This window comes from Pavona decussata, unplaced genomic scaffold (genome assembly GCF_977016875.1).
Source record: "Pavona decussata unplaced genomic scaffold, jaPavDecu1.1 SCAFFOLD_133, whole genome shotgun sequence".
Classification (NCBI taxonomy): Eukaryota; Metazoa; Cnidaria; class Anthozoa; order Scleractinia; family Agariciidae; genus Pavona; species Pavona decussata.
In genome coordinates, this window is record NW_028145546.1 from 2595001 (window position 1) to 2612247 (window position 17247).

The 17247-nt window shown below is 38.8% G+C and overlaps 3 protein-coding genes across 5 annotated transcripts in view; 2 read left to right on the top strand and 1 right to left on the bottom strand.

Annotated features, from left to right (window-relative positions):
- LOC146468216 (dmX-like protein 2) overlaps window positions 1–29 on the top strand; it is a 35143-nt gene extending 35114 nt beyond the window's left edge. For both annotated transcript variants that reach the window (XM_085124802.1, XM_085124803.1), the window contains exon 38: window positions 1–29. This exon is cut by the window's left edge and continues 1364 nt beyond it. The gene's annotated coding sequence lies outside the window, so the exon portion shown is untranslated.
- A 751-nt stretch (window positions 30–780) lies between these two features.
- LOC146468217 (peroxisomal membrane protein 11A-like) lies at window positions 781–4827 on the bottom strand. Its single transcript, XM_085124814.1, has 3 exons — window positions 4660–4827; window positions 3309–3424; window positions 781–2585 (listed from the first exon to the last, which is right to left on the bottom strand). The coding sequence occupies exons 1-3, from the start codon at window positions 4722–4724 to the stop codon at window positions 2071–2073; spliced, it is 696 nt and encodes a 231-aa protein (XP_084980940.1). The 5' UTR covers window positions 4725–4827; the 3' UTR covers window positions 781–2070.
- Window positions 4828–4905: 78 nt separating this feature from the next.
- Window positions 4906–17247, top strand: part of LOC146468218 (WD repeat-containing protein 93-like) — a 34268-nt gene continuing 21926 nt past the window's right edge. The window contains exons 1-12 of one of the 2 annotated variants that reach the window (XM_085124712.1): window positions 4906–5445; window positions 6666–6730; window positions 7312–7390; window positions 7775–7899; window positions 8395–8466; window positions 11441–11742; window positions 11846–11910; window positions 12063–12140; window positions 12922–13053; window positions 13780–13999; window positions 15005–15065; window positions 15503–15694. In XM_085124712.1, coding sequence (XP_084980838.1) covers window positions 5001–5445; window positions 6666–6730; window positions 7312–7390; window positions 7775–7899; window positions 8395–8466; window positions 11441–11742; window positions 11846–11910; window positions 12063–12140; window positions 12922–13053; window positions 13780–13999; window positions 15005–15065; window positions 15503–15694 — 1836 coding nt within the window. In that variant the 5' untranslated portion in view covers window positions 4906–5000. The remainder of the gene's footprint in view (window positions 5446–6665; window positions 6731–7311; window positions 7391–7774; window positions 7900–8394; window positions 8467–11440; window positions 11743–11845; window positions 11911–12062; window positions 12141–12921; window positions 13054–13779; window positions 14000–15004; window positions 15066–15502; window positions 15695–17247) is intronic. The other variant, XM_085124713.1, reaches the window with a different exon arrangement.

A 17247-nucleotide genomic window follows, 5' to 3' on the forward strand; every position in this document is an offset into this window, starting at 1 on the left:
ATAAAGCGATTCATACGCATGAAAAGAAAGTGTCACTTTAAATTCAAACTGAGTTTTTGTCATATGCGGCCATTTTTGCTTTATTAAACTGACGCAACATTTCATTTAAAACCATTACAAAAGCGTCCATAGCGGAAACTGAAATGAAACGTGGGGACCCAGTCATGCTGGTTCACTGGTATGTTTAAATCCATCGCCTCTTGGTGAGGGATGCGCAAGAGAACAATAACAGAGGGGGACATAACAACAACAACCTTTGGGACTCTGGGGTACTGGAATTTATTGTAAAAACCCGTTACGGGGCAGACAATCAAAAAATTAAATTTCTTCCAGAGGCCTTTCTAGCGACCAAACACTGGCCAAAAGGCCTGAGGACTCTGGGTAAGAGATTACTGTTGTTGTTCATACATTATCAAAAACCAACCTCATTCCCAGTCATCTTTGGGAAGCGATAGATTGTGACGTCATTCGGTGAGGAAAGTTGCGTGTCATTGGGTGCTTCGCTCCAAGCCTGGGAAAATAAGCTCGATTTTTTGATAAAGGCGTTGAGGCCTGCGAACAAGGCAAATGACAACCATCTTTTCTTCTGGGGAATGTAAACAGCATGAGGAGAAAATAAAGGGGCATAGCGCGAAAATGGCATTTGCAATTTGGGTTGAGGTGTGCTGCCCAGTCTCCCAAAACCTTGACTCTAGTTCAGACCAAAACTATAGATATATATGCAAAATAAGAGTTTTCAGACCTGGCCTCTAAAATCCATACCATTTATCAGACTTTGAACCAAACAACATGGACCAATTTTATTGGGTTGGCCTTTTTATTGCAATAATTACTGAAGATTACCCACATTGCTGGCAAAGTTCCTCATTTGTATAAAGACAATGCTCATACAATCCTTACATTTAACGTTGATGATGCCATACATCATTGGAACATGAAAAAATAAGTTATAATTCTTAAGTTACTACACTGCCATTCTATCATGCAGTTCTATTACACCCCTTTCTTGACAAGCAAAAATAATCATTTCAGGAGTTCTCATTGCTTTGGCTGTCCAGATCACAGTTATTTCACCTAAGTTCCACTTCATCAAAAAGACACTACGGGATAGGGCGTTTGAAAATGTCGCGCTTAAAGTATAGAACCGACTCCCTTTAGAAATCAGACAATGCCAATCACTGAATACTTTATAAGTTTTACTTAAGACACATCTTTTTAAATTAGCTTTTTATTAGTCCTCTTATTAACTCATATTTTAATTTTATTGTTTTTCTGGAGATTGTAAATTATTATTGTTGTTATTATTTAGATTAGCCATTCATTACTTTCAGATTTTATTATTGTAATGCGCATTCGATCATATCTTTATTGCATGTTAGACTGCGCAATATAAGAAATAAAGTAACATTATTATTATTATTATTATTATTCATAGCAATTTGCTTCTTAAAAGTTGCTTGCATTAATTTTCATGAAAGATTTATAAAAGGAAGGTGTGTCTGTTTGCTACTGTGCATATGTTCAGCGTATCATGGGATGGTCCAAGAAACTGAGGATGATTCCTACTAATTCAAAGATATCTTTGCATGGCTTATGACTAAGTGGTAAAGGAATATCTTAGCAAGAGATATTGACATTGAAACAAAGCTGGGGGTAAACCATGCATTTTTACAGAGACAGTTATTCTAAAAAGCGTTAAAATCCACTTAAAAATGTATGTTTTTGTTGTTGTTGTTATTTTTGCACAAAATTACTGAACCTTAAGTATCCCAGGCTCTAAAAATGCATGGTTACTTGTTTCAGAGACTCAGTAATCATCATGGGTAGTCATGGCTCATGGCTTCTTAATCGCAAATCACATGTATAGCAAACAAAAAAGCCATCAACCAGTGCATGCCAAAAAAATTTGTTAAACATTTAGGCTTACAAAAATACCACCCCTCACCCCTCCATTCCCTCCCTTCCAATTTATGAGAAAAGGGTAAAGTTAATTCACAATAAAGAACAGAAGCTAAGTTACCAGATGTGCCCACAATAAGTCAAATTTACAGAATTTGTTCCTAAATGTCTCTACGAAGGTTTCAATTTCATGTTTGGACTCCAGACAGGTATTGCACCAGCAATTGATGATGTCAATCCAAGCAAACCTGCTAAGCCAACATTCAACTCAATCAGCCCCATTACATTAAAAGGCAACAGGAAATCTGCTGAATTCTTCACCATGTCTAGCAACACTTGTGGCCGTGACATCAGCCGCTCAACCACAGAATTCCCTTGAGCAGAGCTTTCTTCACCATCATGCTTCTTCACCGGAACGAAAATTAGATTTAGGATGTCATACAGGTTACGTAGAAGGCCAAAGACAAGAGCAATGACCCAGAATTTGGCCTGAAACTTTGACCATTCCTTGGGATTAGACTTATAGAGTCCCAGTCTTGCTGCCCATGTGACATGGTCAATGATGTAATAAATTGTATACGTGATGCGCCGACAGATGATTAGAACCCTTAGGACATTGTCGTGATGGATCTCCTTTGCTCGGACGGCTCCTACAATCATGTCCAAACTCTTTCCCAATCTGAAGACTAAATGATTGAGAAAGTGCATTGTTAGTGGGACTTGGCCAATCGGCTTTCTGGGTTAAGCAGCAATGCATTTATTTAAACATTAAAGACGCAAAAAATAATGGGAGAATAACACATGAGAGACAGAGGTATACTTAAATAGCCATGTCACGGCCTTACTCTGAAAAAAGGAAATTCAAATCCATGGCCTGTCAGAGTGTGCCAGATCATTGAGTTACAGGACACCCATGTGGTGAAGCAAGGCCACAGGATTGTATCATGCTAGGTACACTGACAACAGACCTGATGTGACCACAAATTATCCACATCACTCAGGCACTCCTGCCCAATATATGTGACAAATATGACCACAATAATATTTGTGAAACAGGCATGTAGTGACATAAAATAGCCATGTCATGGTCTTACTAAGAGAGGCCCTCAAAAATAGGCAACAAATGCCATATGTTTGATATATGTCTGGACTGTCTGAGTATTTTAAACACTAATCCTGCCTGATCATGTCGTTGATCAGCAAAAGCTTGGATTTTTAATTACGTTTTATGCTGCCGAAGGACAACATACAAAGATTAACTAATCTTCCAGTTAAGCAATTGATTTGAGGGAATTTGAGGGAGAGGAACATTAATTTTAATCCAGAATGGGTGTTAATTCAAGAAGACATGGTAATAACTGCTGAAATCTAGTTAGACTATGTTTGCCAATCATTTTTATTACACTTACTCTTTCTTGAGGTGCTGGCCTGTTTATCAAGCGTTTTAGCCCTGTTCACCAAATCAGCACTTACTCCAGCTTGGGCTAGAAGATAACTTGATAATCTTGAGCCATACTGAATGATCCTGATAAAATGCAACACAAATCATTTTGTATATTCACTAAATATCAAATTCCTTTAAAGATTGCCACTCACGAGGGGGCAAGTCCCTCGCAGTGTTTACACAAGAGGTCTGGTCGCAGGAACTTGTCCCACACAAATAGTTGACGTGAAAGGGCAAGTGTAATATTTGAGGGGATGCAGGAAACCTGTCCTTTCAATTCAAACCACAGTTTGAATTCATGGGAGAAGTCACAGTGACTGACTGGATTTTATGACAAAAATGGGTAAATCGTACAATGGGATGAGTCCCATTGTGTGCGGTTGCTGACCCGACCTAAACACACATTTGCATAAGTGAATTAAAAATAACTGGAAGCTTACCATTTTTTGTATTAGGATAAGAATCAAAGGTACGTGTGATTGTGGTAATAAACAATGCATTGCTCACAAAAATATGCAAATACTGAGTAAAGATACTTCGCACCCTCCCCCCTCCACACCCCACAACACCCACTCATAGGGGCCCTATAGAAATTATGATTAAATTGTATTGGCCTTTTTCAGTTAGGTTCTGTATATGACGTTAATCACGAGGATGAATGGACCAATTGACCAATAAAGCTGAAAGAATTTAAAAATTTGGATACAGAGATTGCATGACTAATTACACGTCCCCTGCTAAGTGAAAAAAACACGCCATCTCGATTATAATTACAAATTCGATACATCGTGTGTGATATGATATTTGCTTTTGCTTGTAAAACAAGAGCATTTGACGTCAACTGCATGAAACAACTGACAAAAGAATGACACATCACTTGCTCCCCGAGGGCCAGTCCAAGTATTAACCCATCTTGATAAATCTCGTGTCGTGAACGTACGTATATTTAGAACCTTAAGCATGAAAGATTCCTTATAAGCTTAAGTTTAAGAGATTTCACAAACAGATCCACATATTGGATTTATAAAGGCCTCCATGTCATGCCAAAAATCTGTGTAATAGAGTGATTTTTACTTGACTCGTGAAACAGAGAATAACAACCAGTACCAAATAGCTACAAGTAAACAAAAGAAGACAATGGAATTAGTGCATAACAGCGCGTGGTATCCTACTACCTATTTCACGAGTTAAGTAAAATCACTCTACGGCAAGGTCACTAAAGAGTGCGATGTCGTAAGCTCAAAAAACGCTGTATTATAAACAGCCACGTAAACAAACTTCTCAGATCGAATTGATCGATGTGTTCACTCACTTACCTACAAAGTTTATCTCTTCCTAAAGTTTGTTGATTGTACTTCACCACTGCCGTAACCACGTCCATTTCTCAATCCTTGAACTGAACAAAAATCAATATCTTACTGAAGGAGGAATTTAGAACGCGGCTACCGCGAAAACGAAGAAGTTCGGAAATGGGTCGAAATGCACGCCGCGAACCTTTGACCCGGATAGTGCACTAAGTCGCGGGCAAAATTAGCCGAGGGAGACTGATTATGAAAGACCTCCAGTTGTCAAGGAAAAACAAAATGGCGGCCAAACAACAGAGCCCATAATCTTTTACATTTTGCGAAACTGCTTGATTTTTATTGGGATTTAAAAAATGCGTGGTAAGAAACCAAAACGACCACCAACTCCTCCCTCGGAAGATGAAGGAGATGACAACTTTGTGGCGGATCCGGACCAAATTTTCGACGATTTACCGCAGCCGTTTCGTCTTGTTGACAAGACACTGAAAAAGATTTTCGACGACGCTTGGGAGATTATTGAAGATATCGAGGAAAGAAAGGCTTTGAGACGCTCCAAGGCTGTTTTACCATTGTTTGATCTCGGTAAACAGCTGTCAGAATACAACAAGATAACGTGTGTTTGCACTGTAGCCGATGGAAGTTATTTATTCTTGAGTTATAGTAACGGGCTGGCAGTTGTGGACGGTTTGTTAGGAACAACTGTGGCTTGGGTTGAAGACTCGGGAAATGATATTGTGCAGATGTCAACATGTTGTCTTCAGGAAGGACATTATCTTATTTCTACTCTGGATAATTTGGGTAAGCAAATGAAGGAACCCCCTGCCTGCCAAACAAAAAATGTTTTTATTTCTAGAGGAGATAGGATACAATAATGGAACAAGGTGACTAAGTCAGTCTTGTTCATGTATTGGAATGGCCCATTTTACAGCTGTGTTGTTAGCAACCTGGCCTTTCTGTGGAAACGACGCTGGATTTGACTGAATGTTTTGATAAAAACCTCACTGCATTTGCATGTGTAAATCATGTTCCTGTGCCAGCAAGTTTGTATTTACATGAAGTTATTATTATTATCCTGTAAAATTGCGCAGAATGTTGCTTGATACTTTGCCAATGAGGCCATAGGTCTCTTAGACTTATATCAGGGGATATTCTGCGAGATTGAGCAGGATAATTGTTTTATTATTCAACACATTGATAACAAAGCACAGTTTCGTTGCATGAAAGCTGGAGATGATCTTCGGAGGTTGTTACCATTCCTTGTTTAAAGCATTCTGCCATTTTCTCCCTGACAGATGTGTATGGAGATGACGAATATTGAGTTCAGCAAAACCATATTTGGGCAGTGTTACAATGTGTTCAATAATAAATAAAAATAACTGAGGCTTGTATCAATTCAAAACAAAGCCTTCTCCACCTTCACTTCCACTCGAAGGCCAGGTCACTAATCATTCATTTATTTATTTGAATCCATATTTACCGGTATACAGGAGCATGCAGTTTAGCATACCAGCTAGTTTAAATGGAGCCCTATATATGCATGCAGCTGTAAACTGACCACATGGAATGTTTACATACCTTCTGTTTTGTAATTATTTTCTCACTTAAATTCCAACCATCCAACTGTAGAGTTTGATGAGAGAATAACAGTAAGCAGAGAAATATAAATGGCCCAAAAATGAACAATATTAACCTACAGCTGGAAGATAGCAACAGATTTGAAAATAACAACATGATGATTGGGGGTAAATATCTGGGCTTTATTAAACCAAGCTACATGTAATGTTCTGGGAGGGGAGGGAGGGTAACAAAATTACAGCAGTAGACTATCGTGTGCTTGCTTGCTTGCTAAACTAATTAGAACTAAGGCTGTACAGATGAACACGCGATATTCGTCCCCACACTCTACATAATTTGTAATGTGCATCATTTCCTACCACAAGCAGGCCCCGGATTTTAAACTGCGATAAACATACCATTTATCTTTCACTCTATTGACAATTTTTTTTTTGTACTTCTAGGTTGTGCAAAGCTATTTTGCTTCACTGCTGATAAAGTTGTGCTTGTTAGAATATTTAACGAACAGGTATGGTTAACCCTTTCATACAAAAAAGGATGAAATAGCTGTCCTAGAGAGGCGTGTTCCCCATAAAGATGAAAACACTAAGTTGAATTTTGCCTGAATTAAAAACATGGTCCTCCATACAAGTGTAGATCTCCTAATCAGAGCTAAAATAGCGAATCTACTTAAGTGACTTGTGTTACCTGCAAGAAAAGTACTGCAAATTTTTGCACATTTCTTTCAATTTACAAAACTTTGTTACACATTTAGATTTCCATCCACAAAATTAAGATTTTTTTTGTCGCCACATTGCATTTTCATTGGATTGGTCCAGCTTAAGGTTCTGGTCCAAAATGAGATTCTACACAGGCTAAAAAGTTAGAATCGTCTTGTACAGCATAACAAACAGCACCCAGAAAAGTACTGCTCAGTAGCTTTCGTTTGGATGGTCACACTTTAGGATTGCATCCACATACTCAAAAGTTAGAATCATCTTGTACAGCAGCATAAACAGCACCACAGGAAAGTACTGCTCAGTGGTTTTTTTTTGGTCAAATCTAGTACTCTACAATTTGTAATATCATGTGATTATGTGTTAAAATCAGGAAGGGTCAAGCAAGCAGTCTGTGGCAACCTTTGTCCAAATAAGTCAAGATGGCGGATATATTGGAGTTGGTTGGGAAGGTAAATTAAACATGTGTTAGAGAAGTCCCGTCGAGACTTTATGTAGCTGTGTTTTCATAAGTTACTTTTATTGACTTTTGGGTTTTGATTCTGACCAGCCAGAAGTCATCAGCTGAAGCCAGTTAGCTGTCAGTGCACCCATCTTGCATATAAAAGCAGTTACACCACTTTTTAAGCACAACCCACGGCCGCTATCATAATAATAAGAAGGAAGTCATTGGCAAAGAAAGGATTATATTTTGATTTTATAAACTTAAAAATTCCATGAACAGCAGTAAGGAAGGCAACATTAGGTCATTTAAGAAAAAAATACAACATGTATGTTATGAAAAAAAAAAGATATTCATTTGTTTTTATGTTGTAATTTTATTGTCTTCATTTTAGTAGCCAGGAAGGAGAGTTGGCTGGAAATCTACAAAGTTCCCAAAGAAACCTGGATCAAGGAAATGGAGGCTGCATTAACAGCTCTTGCTCCTTCCAGGAAACTTACCATGGATTCAACATTACTGGTGAGTCAAATAACAATCAAATGGTTAATGCCATCCATATGTAAAGGAAAAGAAAACACTGATCTTGTTTACTGTTTTGAGCCATTTCATTCAGCAGAATAAGTCTTTCCTGGAACGAGTTTGATCCTGGGATATAATACTGACTGCAGAGTGGAATATTTTTTAGAAATTATTTTTAACCATTAAAAAATGTGCTAAATCTGATTTTTTCGCACCTTTCCTTCGTATTTGATCAATTTGTTATGTTTCAATTGACGTATTAGCAGTTATGATAGCGCAAATCTCAACTGACTGTGATAAAACCAAGTCATTACATAACTGTAACTTATCCTAAAGAAAATGCAAACATTCTAAATAAATGTAGATCGACCCTCAGTTAAAAAACAATTGTGTTAACTTTTTTACAAGTGTGTACTGAATAAAATTATTATAACATAAAAAGGGATCACACCAGACTCCCTTACAATTTTCTGCATATTTGTGATCATTCTTTAGGATATGGAAGAGTCAGCTGTAGCAGACCAGGTTATAAAACCCTCTGAAGACCAAGGCCCAGTAGATGGAACAGTAAGTTTCTTGTTTAAATAACAGGGTTGTCATCAGAAGGTGGCAACTGGCTAATAATCATGGCTACTTCAATGCTTTTGTGTCCACTTGCACAAAACAAATTGCAAGTACTATCATTGGTTTAAAGAATAGAAGATAGAAAAAACATGAGGGCTTCAAAGGAAGCTGCAGCACAACATTAGTGTGTTTTGTACAACAGGATGTCGGAATGATGGGTGTGGTAACTAATTCCCAATGCACATTACCCTGGTGAAAATCTTTGGATGATCTTCAAAGATCTTCAAAGATCCTCCAAGATCTGCAAAGATCTTCTAAAGATCCTTGAACACAAGGATCTTTTAAAGATCCTCACAGATCCTAGACGATTTCATGAGGATCCTATTAAGATCTCTTGAAGATCCTGATGAGGATCCTTTCAAAGATCTTCTAAAGGATCCTGCAGGATCCTCAGAGATTTCATTAGGATCCTACAGGATCTTCAAAAAGATCCTTTAAGGATCCTGTCAAAGACCCTTGTCAGGATCCTTAAGGATCCTCAAGGATGTGATGAGGATCTTGTAAATTGCCTTCATCCTATTGCGTTTGTGTCTTAAACAACCAGAGTTCCAACAGATGACTTGAAAATGTAGAAATTATTACCGGTTACTTTAGTCACCCAAGGATATTTTTCCAGGGCCTGGACACCCAGTGAGAACATTGAATCGAAATAGTTGAAATGTTGTTTCCTGCAATTTCTCACATCATTATTTTGAAGCTGTTCTGATTCTTGAGCTGAAAATTTAAATTGCTGGAAATTTTTAGCTAGTGAATGGAATCTTATTACCCGAATTTACGAGCCGCTGTTGGCTTTCCGAAAATGTTAGCTGGTCTTTCTTGGCCCTAATTTTACAACATATTTTCCCTGCTGAAAACAAAAGGGATTTAGTTTTTAAGCGTTGCAAAAGTATGAGGTGGACTTCCACTAAGGAAGACTCTAGTTTTTCCTCACAACTTAATCCAAATTTCTGAGGCAGGTTATGACTTTCTGAAAATAAACTGTCAGGTGCTTCTGATTTTTGCTCCCCTCTTTCCTCGGCTATCGTGTTACATTAATTCATTATTACAGATGGCACACTGGCATCTTCGCTTGTCGTTTTCTTCACCGCTTTGCATAACTGAAGGAAGACAGAAAGTTTTCTTTCGCTTGATAAGTTTTGTTGAATAATCAGTCAAGCGACAAGCTCATAATTTTCACAGCCTTGTGAGATTCGATAGTGTGTCGCACGCCATTCTCGAAACGAAGTTGGAAAGGGACTTTGGCATATCAGGGCTACTCCTGGATTGGCTTAAAAGTTACTTGAAGGAAAGACAGCAATACACAGCTGTTAATGGATCAACTTCAGAGATGATATCGATCTCTTTTGGAATTCCTCAAGGGTCTGTCTTGGGGCCGACACTTTTCACTCTCTTCATGAACGATCTTCCGTCCTCAGTATCTTCCGGATCCGTCTATATGTTTGCTGATGATACAACGGTTTACTGCATAAGTGACATGGCAGAGAAAAGTATTGCCAAGTTAAATTCTGCACTTCGTGAATTAAACGAGTGGTGCCTCATTAACAGATTAACACCCCACCCAAGTAAAAGTGAGGCCATGCTAATCTCTAGTCCTAGAAGAAATCCCCCGGTAAACATTCCCCCGATCTTTACCGGAAATTCTACGATTGAATGGGTATTGAAATCACGGTTACTGGGAATGACCGTCGATGAGGAACTGACCTGGACTCAACATATGCCGGAACTCAAAAAATCATTTGCTAAAAAACTAGGATTACTTAAGTCGAGATTTCTCCCTAGAAACGTTCGTCAGGACCTCTATTTTAAGGTCATCTTGCCCTCAGTGACATATGGTCTTATACTATGGGGATCCTGCTGCAATTCTGACTTATTTCAGTCCCTGGAAAGACTTCACTGCAGGGCTGCGAGACTTATCTTTCATTTGCCGAAAGACATGGCATCTGCTGATGTCCTACAACTGGCCCAATGGCCGACTCTGTCTATTTATTATAAATTAGCCATTTTTATCTGTCTTTATAAAGCTTTCCACGATAGGTTACCTGTCACATTAATCGACCTGATTTCTAAGAAACGGGCCACAAACTATTCAACCCGGACTTGCGCTTCTTTAATTGTTCCACGCTTCAACGTGCGTTATATGAAAGACTCTGTCGCATTTAGAGGCTCAGTCCTGTGGAATGCAGTGACCAACAACTGTAGTGCCCTGACAAAAACATTCCTTATCGTGATCTCAGGCTAAAGCTTAAATCTCAAGCTAATTTTAATGAATTCAGCTTTAAGATAACGTCTGCATCCACTTGTAATTTTAGAAAAGATGACTTTGTATATACTTAATTTTATGTTCATGATTTCATATTTGTAAGCGTTAATTTAGTGCAAACATTTTGTCTGTATACAGCTATTTCAATTAACGTTGTCGGATTAAAATCAAGCTAAAAGACAGGACCCCAATGTTTTAAGGGATTATTTTTTATGAATAATTTCATCAAAATCATCCCTGCACGTGCAGGTCATTGTACTGCTAATTACAACCTATTGTTTTCTCCAGGCATGACTGATTTTGATTAATTTATTCATAAAAATCCCACGTAAACTTTCGGTCTTGTCTTTTAGCTTTATGCTTTGAACCGACAACGTTAACTGAAATAGCTGTATACCCCTAGTTTTTAGCTTCTTTAGTTTACTTGTAATTGGTTAATTGCAAACGACCCCACAAGCTCATGTAGCTTTAATACTCATCGTTTTAAAATAAAGGCTGTCATCATCAACTTGATTCTCGATTACTGAGCCTCGATCCTCGATACTCGATACTCGCGAGTTTTGAGTATCAAGGATCGAGACTTGAAAGCTACCTGTCAACTTACTTTTCAGCGATACTGTATGTTTTAGTGCTAACCCTTTCCATGCATTTGTTTAGTCTCCACCAGGATCAAGACCAAGTTCTGCCCAAGGAGGGCAGATGCAGCCTGGCCAATCAGCTATCTCCTTCACTAAACCCACAGTAGTTTTACGAGTGCGACCTCCTGCTCCAGTAGGCCCATGTACAGCCACTAATTGTTCTGCTGCACTGAAAGCCACTGATGCCGAGTGCAATGTGGTTGGCAGTGGTGCCAATCATGTGCTGACGTCACAGTATTTTGACAGCTGCAATAAAGCATTTAAGGGGCTTCATGCTGATGAGCTAAAATATCTTAACAAGGATGAACAGGACCTGACCAGGTATCAACTCAATAAGCTACTTACTGGCATTCTAGTGATGGGATACTTTCTACAAGCATTCTTTTCACTGTATCTTAATTCTTTTTTTTTTTTTTTTTTGCAGTTTTCCAAGAATACATTTCTTAACACCTGGCCGGTGGATTCCATCAGGATTAGAGGCGGCACCGAGTAAGTCGGACATCACCGCCACCCCCCTGCAAATTGCGATGTTTTTGTCATTGAAGCATACATACTTTCTTTGATGGCATGTACTACATGTACTTTGAGAACAATGCAATGTTTACCTGTGCTAGTGAACTTTAACTTCCTGTCCTTTTCAGGTAAAGTGAATTCCTTATCAGTATGGTGGTCTAGTGGAACTCAACTGTTCATTTACTCACTTGTGAAGACCGCTAAAGGTAATTCATATAGACCTTAAATTTACGTCATGAATTGTTGAAAACTCAAGTGGAACCACGAGCCACAGGCGAAAGGTTTCACTGCCAAGTTTTGAACATCCTAGGCATCATTTTATGGTCGATAAGGGTCTAGACCATAGAAAAGTGCTGTCAATTTGCTTTTTTACAATAACATCGAAAAAAGTATGAGTGTAATTGGCTTTATTTTCCTCTGAGAAAGCACGCACGTTACATCTGACATCATTTTTGTTGCCTGTACTCTTATAGACATTAGCTAGGAGCCAATCAGCGCGCGGGAATTTTGACAGTTATTGTAAAATATCGGTGAGCCCATCGGTCATTCAAATGGATATTCAGTCAAACGACCAAAGGGTTGGTGGGTTGAGGCTAGGTTGGTCTCTGCATTGCTGTGTTGCTTCCTTAGACAAGAAACTTTGCTCCACGTTGTTTCTCTTCTCCCAGGTGTATAAATTGTTACCAGTGACAAACTGCTGAGGGCACTAGCATCCCGTCCAGGGGGGAGTAGTAATACTGTCTCCTAGTTTCTTCATGCTAAAGAAACCAGGTTAAGCTGTGGCCATGTAGGCCACTTAGACTTAACCTACCTACACAAATTAACGATCAAATTGTTATTGCTCTTGTTTAATGAAACTGAACATGAGGCTTAACAGTGCTTCACAAACTGTTTATTCAACAAGGACCAGTATTTTCCATTACAGTATGTCTGCTGGTATCCCAAGTAAGGGAACATAAGTCAGTGTTTCTGTCTTTATTTCTACAGATCTTGAACACAAACCAGACATTGTGTGGCCCAACTCAGAACAGATTACCATTAGTTCCATAAGTGAGTGTGGTGCTTTTATGTCTGTGGGGCTCAAAAATGGAACTGTTGTCGTGTGGGATGTGTACAGAGGTGAGAGTTGCAGTTGACTGTATGAACTTCAAGAAGAAAAAAAAGATCAGAGCGATTCTTAAATTGAGTGTCGAAAGTTATTATGAGTTTACTTTGATTTTGTTTTTCTACGCTCTGTGATTGGTTAAGAAAAACTCGCGCCACTTTCTCACCCAGTGAGAAGCAAAACCCAAACCAATCGTGACTTGTTCGCACGTTTTTTCCCGCGCTTGGGGCTCGTTACATGATTGTGTTTGCTTCAAGTTCTGATTGGTTCATTGGGTGGTTGCGTCAGTTGTGATTGGTCGGAGTAATTACTTCGGTTTTGGTTTTACGACACTCAATCGAAATCTGCTCTACTATATATTGCTATTTCTTACATAGTAACGACAGACGCCCTTGTGCTCAATTATCGCATACACAATACAGTTTTAAAGCAGTTTTTAATGCGAAGAGCACAACGAACCAATCAGACTTCGAAGCAAACACTTGTTCCCGGGGTTACAAAGCGCGGGAAAACGCGTACGACTAGTTAACAATTAGTTTTGGTTTCCGGTTAATTCTCATTGGTTTAGAAAGTGGCGCGAGTTTTGTCAACCAATCAGAGGGCGTAGTGAGCGAAACCAAAGCAAAAGCGAATTTTTTCGAGACTCATTGAAAACTGCTCTACCTTACAAAAATAATAAATTACAAGTTAGGGAATTTCTGCAAGTAGACAACTGATGTGATATTTTGTTATTATTTCAGGGACTTTGTTGCGAGTTTGCCCCATCACTGATAAAGGAAGCATTCTTGTTCTGTGCTTCTTGCCAAGAAGTGTCGTTCCTGTCGTGTCAGAAGACGGTGGATCAGTCAAATCGAGTGCGTCATCTCTTGCAAACTTAGTTGTAAGCTGTGATGATGGTAAATTTTGCCTCCTGCAGTGTGGAGTTGCGCACATGCCCGCTCCAAAACCTCTTGTTGACAAGTAAGTTCAAAAGCAAAGTAGAAGAAGCCTTTGGAGGTAGTTGACCGCGGTCAAATGTAAAAGAATAAGAAAAGATCGTCGAAGTTGAGGGTTTTTACTTTGAAGCTCAACGATAATAAGTTATTTGTGCGTCTGTAAGTTTACTAAATCATTTTACGATTTACTTAAAAAGTTTCAGTAGCCATCAGGGCCCGGTTGTTTGAAAGCCGATTAACGTTAATCCACGAATAAAAGTTAATCTTAGTTTTCTACTCGCTCGTTAAAATTGTTTTTAAAGTCTAATGTTAGGCTAGTGGTAAAGAAAGTCAACGTCAAAACTGAGGGACAAAATCTTTTTAAAAAAATATCTTTTATTGTTGTGTAATTAAACTCGAACCAAAGTTGTTGTTAATCCAGGATTAGCTTAACCTGCTGTGAGGACTGATATCGCAAAACGATCATCCTATTACTATGGTTGCACTTTTTTTAACGAACTATGTTGATGGTGTGTCGTACTTATTTGCTTCTAAATCTTTTATTTGTTCATAGTTTTCTATCTATATTATTATCAGTATTTGTAATGCGTATGTATACTATAGTTTTAGTACATTGTTGTGCTCAGAGCTCCCATTGATAACAGACAGCTTTTTTGCACCTGAAGGGGCTACCCTGAGAATCAATAAAGGTTCTTCTTTTTCTTCTTCTTCTTCTGAAGACACAGCGCCGACCAGTCTCCACATAATTCACTTTAAAAACTGAGACTTGAAACTTTTGTAAGTAAATCGTGAAATGATCTAGCAAACTCACAGACAGACTCAAAAAAATCTTATCACCTTTGAGCCCTCGAAGTAACAACGTAATCTTTAACGCAATTTTCTTATTTTTACGTTTGACCGCGTTGAAGGGGAGTGAGACTCAAGGGATAGATGGGGATCCTATTTTTTGAATATCTTTTAAGTTTGTAAGTCATTATTTTCCCACAAGTTTTATATCAAATTAAAGTGTATGTCTTTCTTGTCACTTCAGATCAGCGGTGGACAGTGAAGTGATTTCTAGTGTCACTACAATGCCTCAAACACCGCAAGTGGTAAGAAAATGATCTTTGCGTTTTTAAAAGCATAAAGTATTACAAAAACCGGTTTGATCCTGCCAAAACTGCAAATTGACGACACTTGCAATCCTTTTCCAGTAAATGATTGATATTTCAGGTTTTGCCTTTTCGCACTGCACGCCAAACTCGTGTAAGTGTCCCCTATGTTGGACTTGTTTGTCCAGCAACAAGAATTAAGCGCGCACACTTTGGCCAGCACATAGTATCTAAGCACCGACGTCCATGCGTAAACGAAACGTGAGACCAAACTTCGCACGTGCGCCTTAGAATTCCTTCCCTTTGGTGACGAAGGAAAGGAAAAGGAGACTTCTGCTTGGACGAATAATGATCCTAGTAGGTGTACACTCTTTCTCCTGTCCCGATTGATTGCAGTCTGTTGTGCGCGATCCATATTTTGTCCTGTGATGTTTCAGATCGTTGCTGTAAAGAGGAGCGGAGTTACAACACTATATGACGTCATTAGCTGCACCGCCATTTGTCACGTGGGACTGCCTGAACCTTTTAGCCTCTCGCCCCAGCTTCCCTTAATCTGTGCTGACGGAAAGATCCTGGTGTTGACTGGTGCACAGATGAATGAAGAAAACGACGATGTTTTGAATGTGGAGGTAAGTGCAGTAATAAACGGAACCCACTATATTGGGGACCTTAAGCACAGACGTTCATGAGTCACGGACGGCAATCGGAAGTCGAATGTTTTTTTATTTTTGGCGTGTTTTTGATCCTCACGACGGACGGGAAAAGCTCTTGTTGGACGTCTGCGGCTTGACGTTACAAACGTGATGGCGTCAGAACGCTCCAAGAAGGAAAAAAATTCGACTCCTGGTTGCCGTCCGTGGCACACGAACGTCTGTACTCAAGCTCTCTATTGTTAAGTGGAAAAAGTACATCCAGAGTGCAAAAGGACTGGAACGAGGCCATTTCGTGCGCAGCGGAGGTGCAATGTGACACTTATCTTCCATGTTAGATCTTTTAAATTCTTTTGCGTGATAAAGCTGACATACTGTATACCTCCTAAACTGTGACCGCAAACGTTATTTTTACAAGTAAGGAATAGAAGTCGTTTTAACTCCTATTTCTTTTTCCTGAACAAAGATAAACTCATTTTCACGAACTAGGCCATAAGGGGTAAACTGAGTTCGAGAAATACGATAATTTTACACTTTAATGTCACAGCACCAAACTGTATAAATGGGCAACAAAAACATTACAAAGTACTGTCCCATCCCGGGGAAAGGGGGGTGAGAGGAGGGGGGGGGGGAGGGGAGAAAGTAGAAATGCTCTTTGTTGCTTCATGCCACCGAAACCGAACAGCTGTCTTTGAGCGACTCTCCGCCTTAGAATAAATCAAGTAATACTAAAAGATGAATAACATGATAGGGGACATAAAATTTCCAAAGAATTGTGAAATGTCTGTATTAAATTTTGTGGACATCTGTCTCATTTGTACTCGGTCCATTTCCAATACAATATCATTGTTTTCTCGGGTTGAAGAAAGATTGACATTACATTTTAATAATTTATTATGGTTGTTCACTTAGGGGCACGCTTGCGGGCTGTCTAATTACCTTTCATTTCAGTCCGCTCTCCAAGTCGTACAAGACATATGTACTGTGTAAATTTGTCAGTTTCACGGGTTTTTTATGGTTTGTTTTATTTCGTTGCCAATGTTGGTTTTTAATTTCAAGATATGCTTTCAAAACATTATGTTTTTCTTTTAAAAGTTTGTTCCCAAAGATTTTGTATGCATCATCGTCGAACTGTGAATTATCAGTTCGCAATTAAATAAGCGTCTTTCAAGGCAACGTGTTACAATCTTGTTACAGTATTGCACATAAAGATGGACATTAACTGCGTCCCAGAAAAAAAAAAATGTGTTCATTATATGATCACTAGGTTCTCCTCAATAGCATAACTTTTTTATCACCTCGAGATTCAGACTTGCAACCTCAAGATTCATATTTGTAATTTAAACGAATATTTGGTTTTCTAAACAGATTTGATAAATTAATTTGCTGACGCATTGCAATCTCTTTACAGTGGCCCGGGGAACCGATATTACCTTATCACAATGAAACGTTCATTTCTACTCCCACACCGACGTAGCACCATGGGTCCTCTACCTAAAATAATTTATAGCTTGTCATTAGGTGACAGATGT

Coding starts and splice junctions, on each gene's coding strand:
- LOC146468217 (XM_085124814.1), bottom strand. CDS start 4,724: ATGGACGTGGTTACGGCAGTGGTGAAGTACAATCAACAAACTTTAGGA. Junction 3,425..4,659: donor GGAAGAGATAAACTTTGTAG/GTAAGTGAGTGA, acceptor GCATTTTATCAG/GATCATTCAGTATGGCTCAA. Junction 2,586..3,308: donor GGCCAGCACCTCAAGAAAGA/GTAAGTGTAATA, acceptor TCAATCATTTAG/TCTTCAGATTGGGAAAGAGT.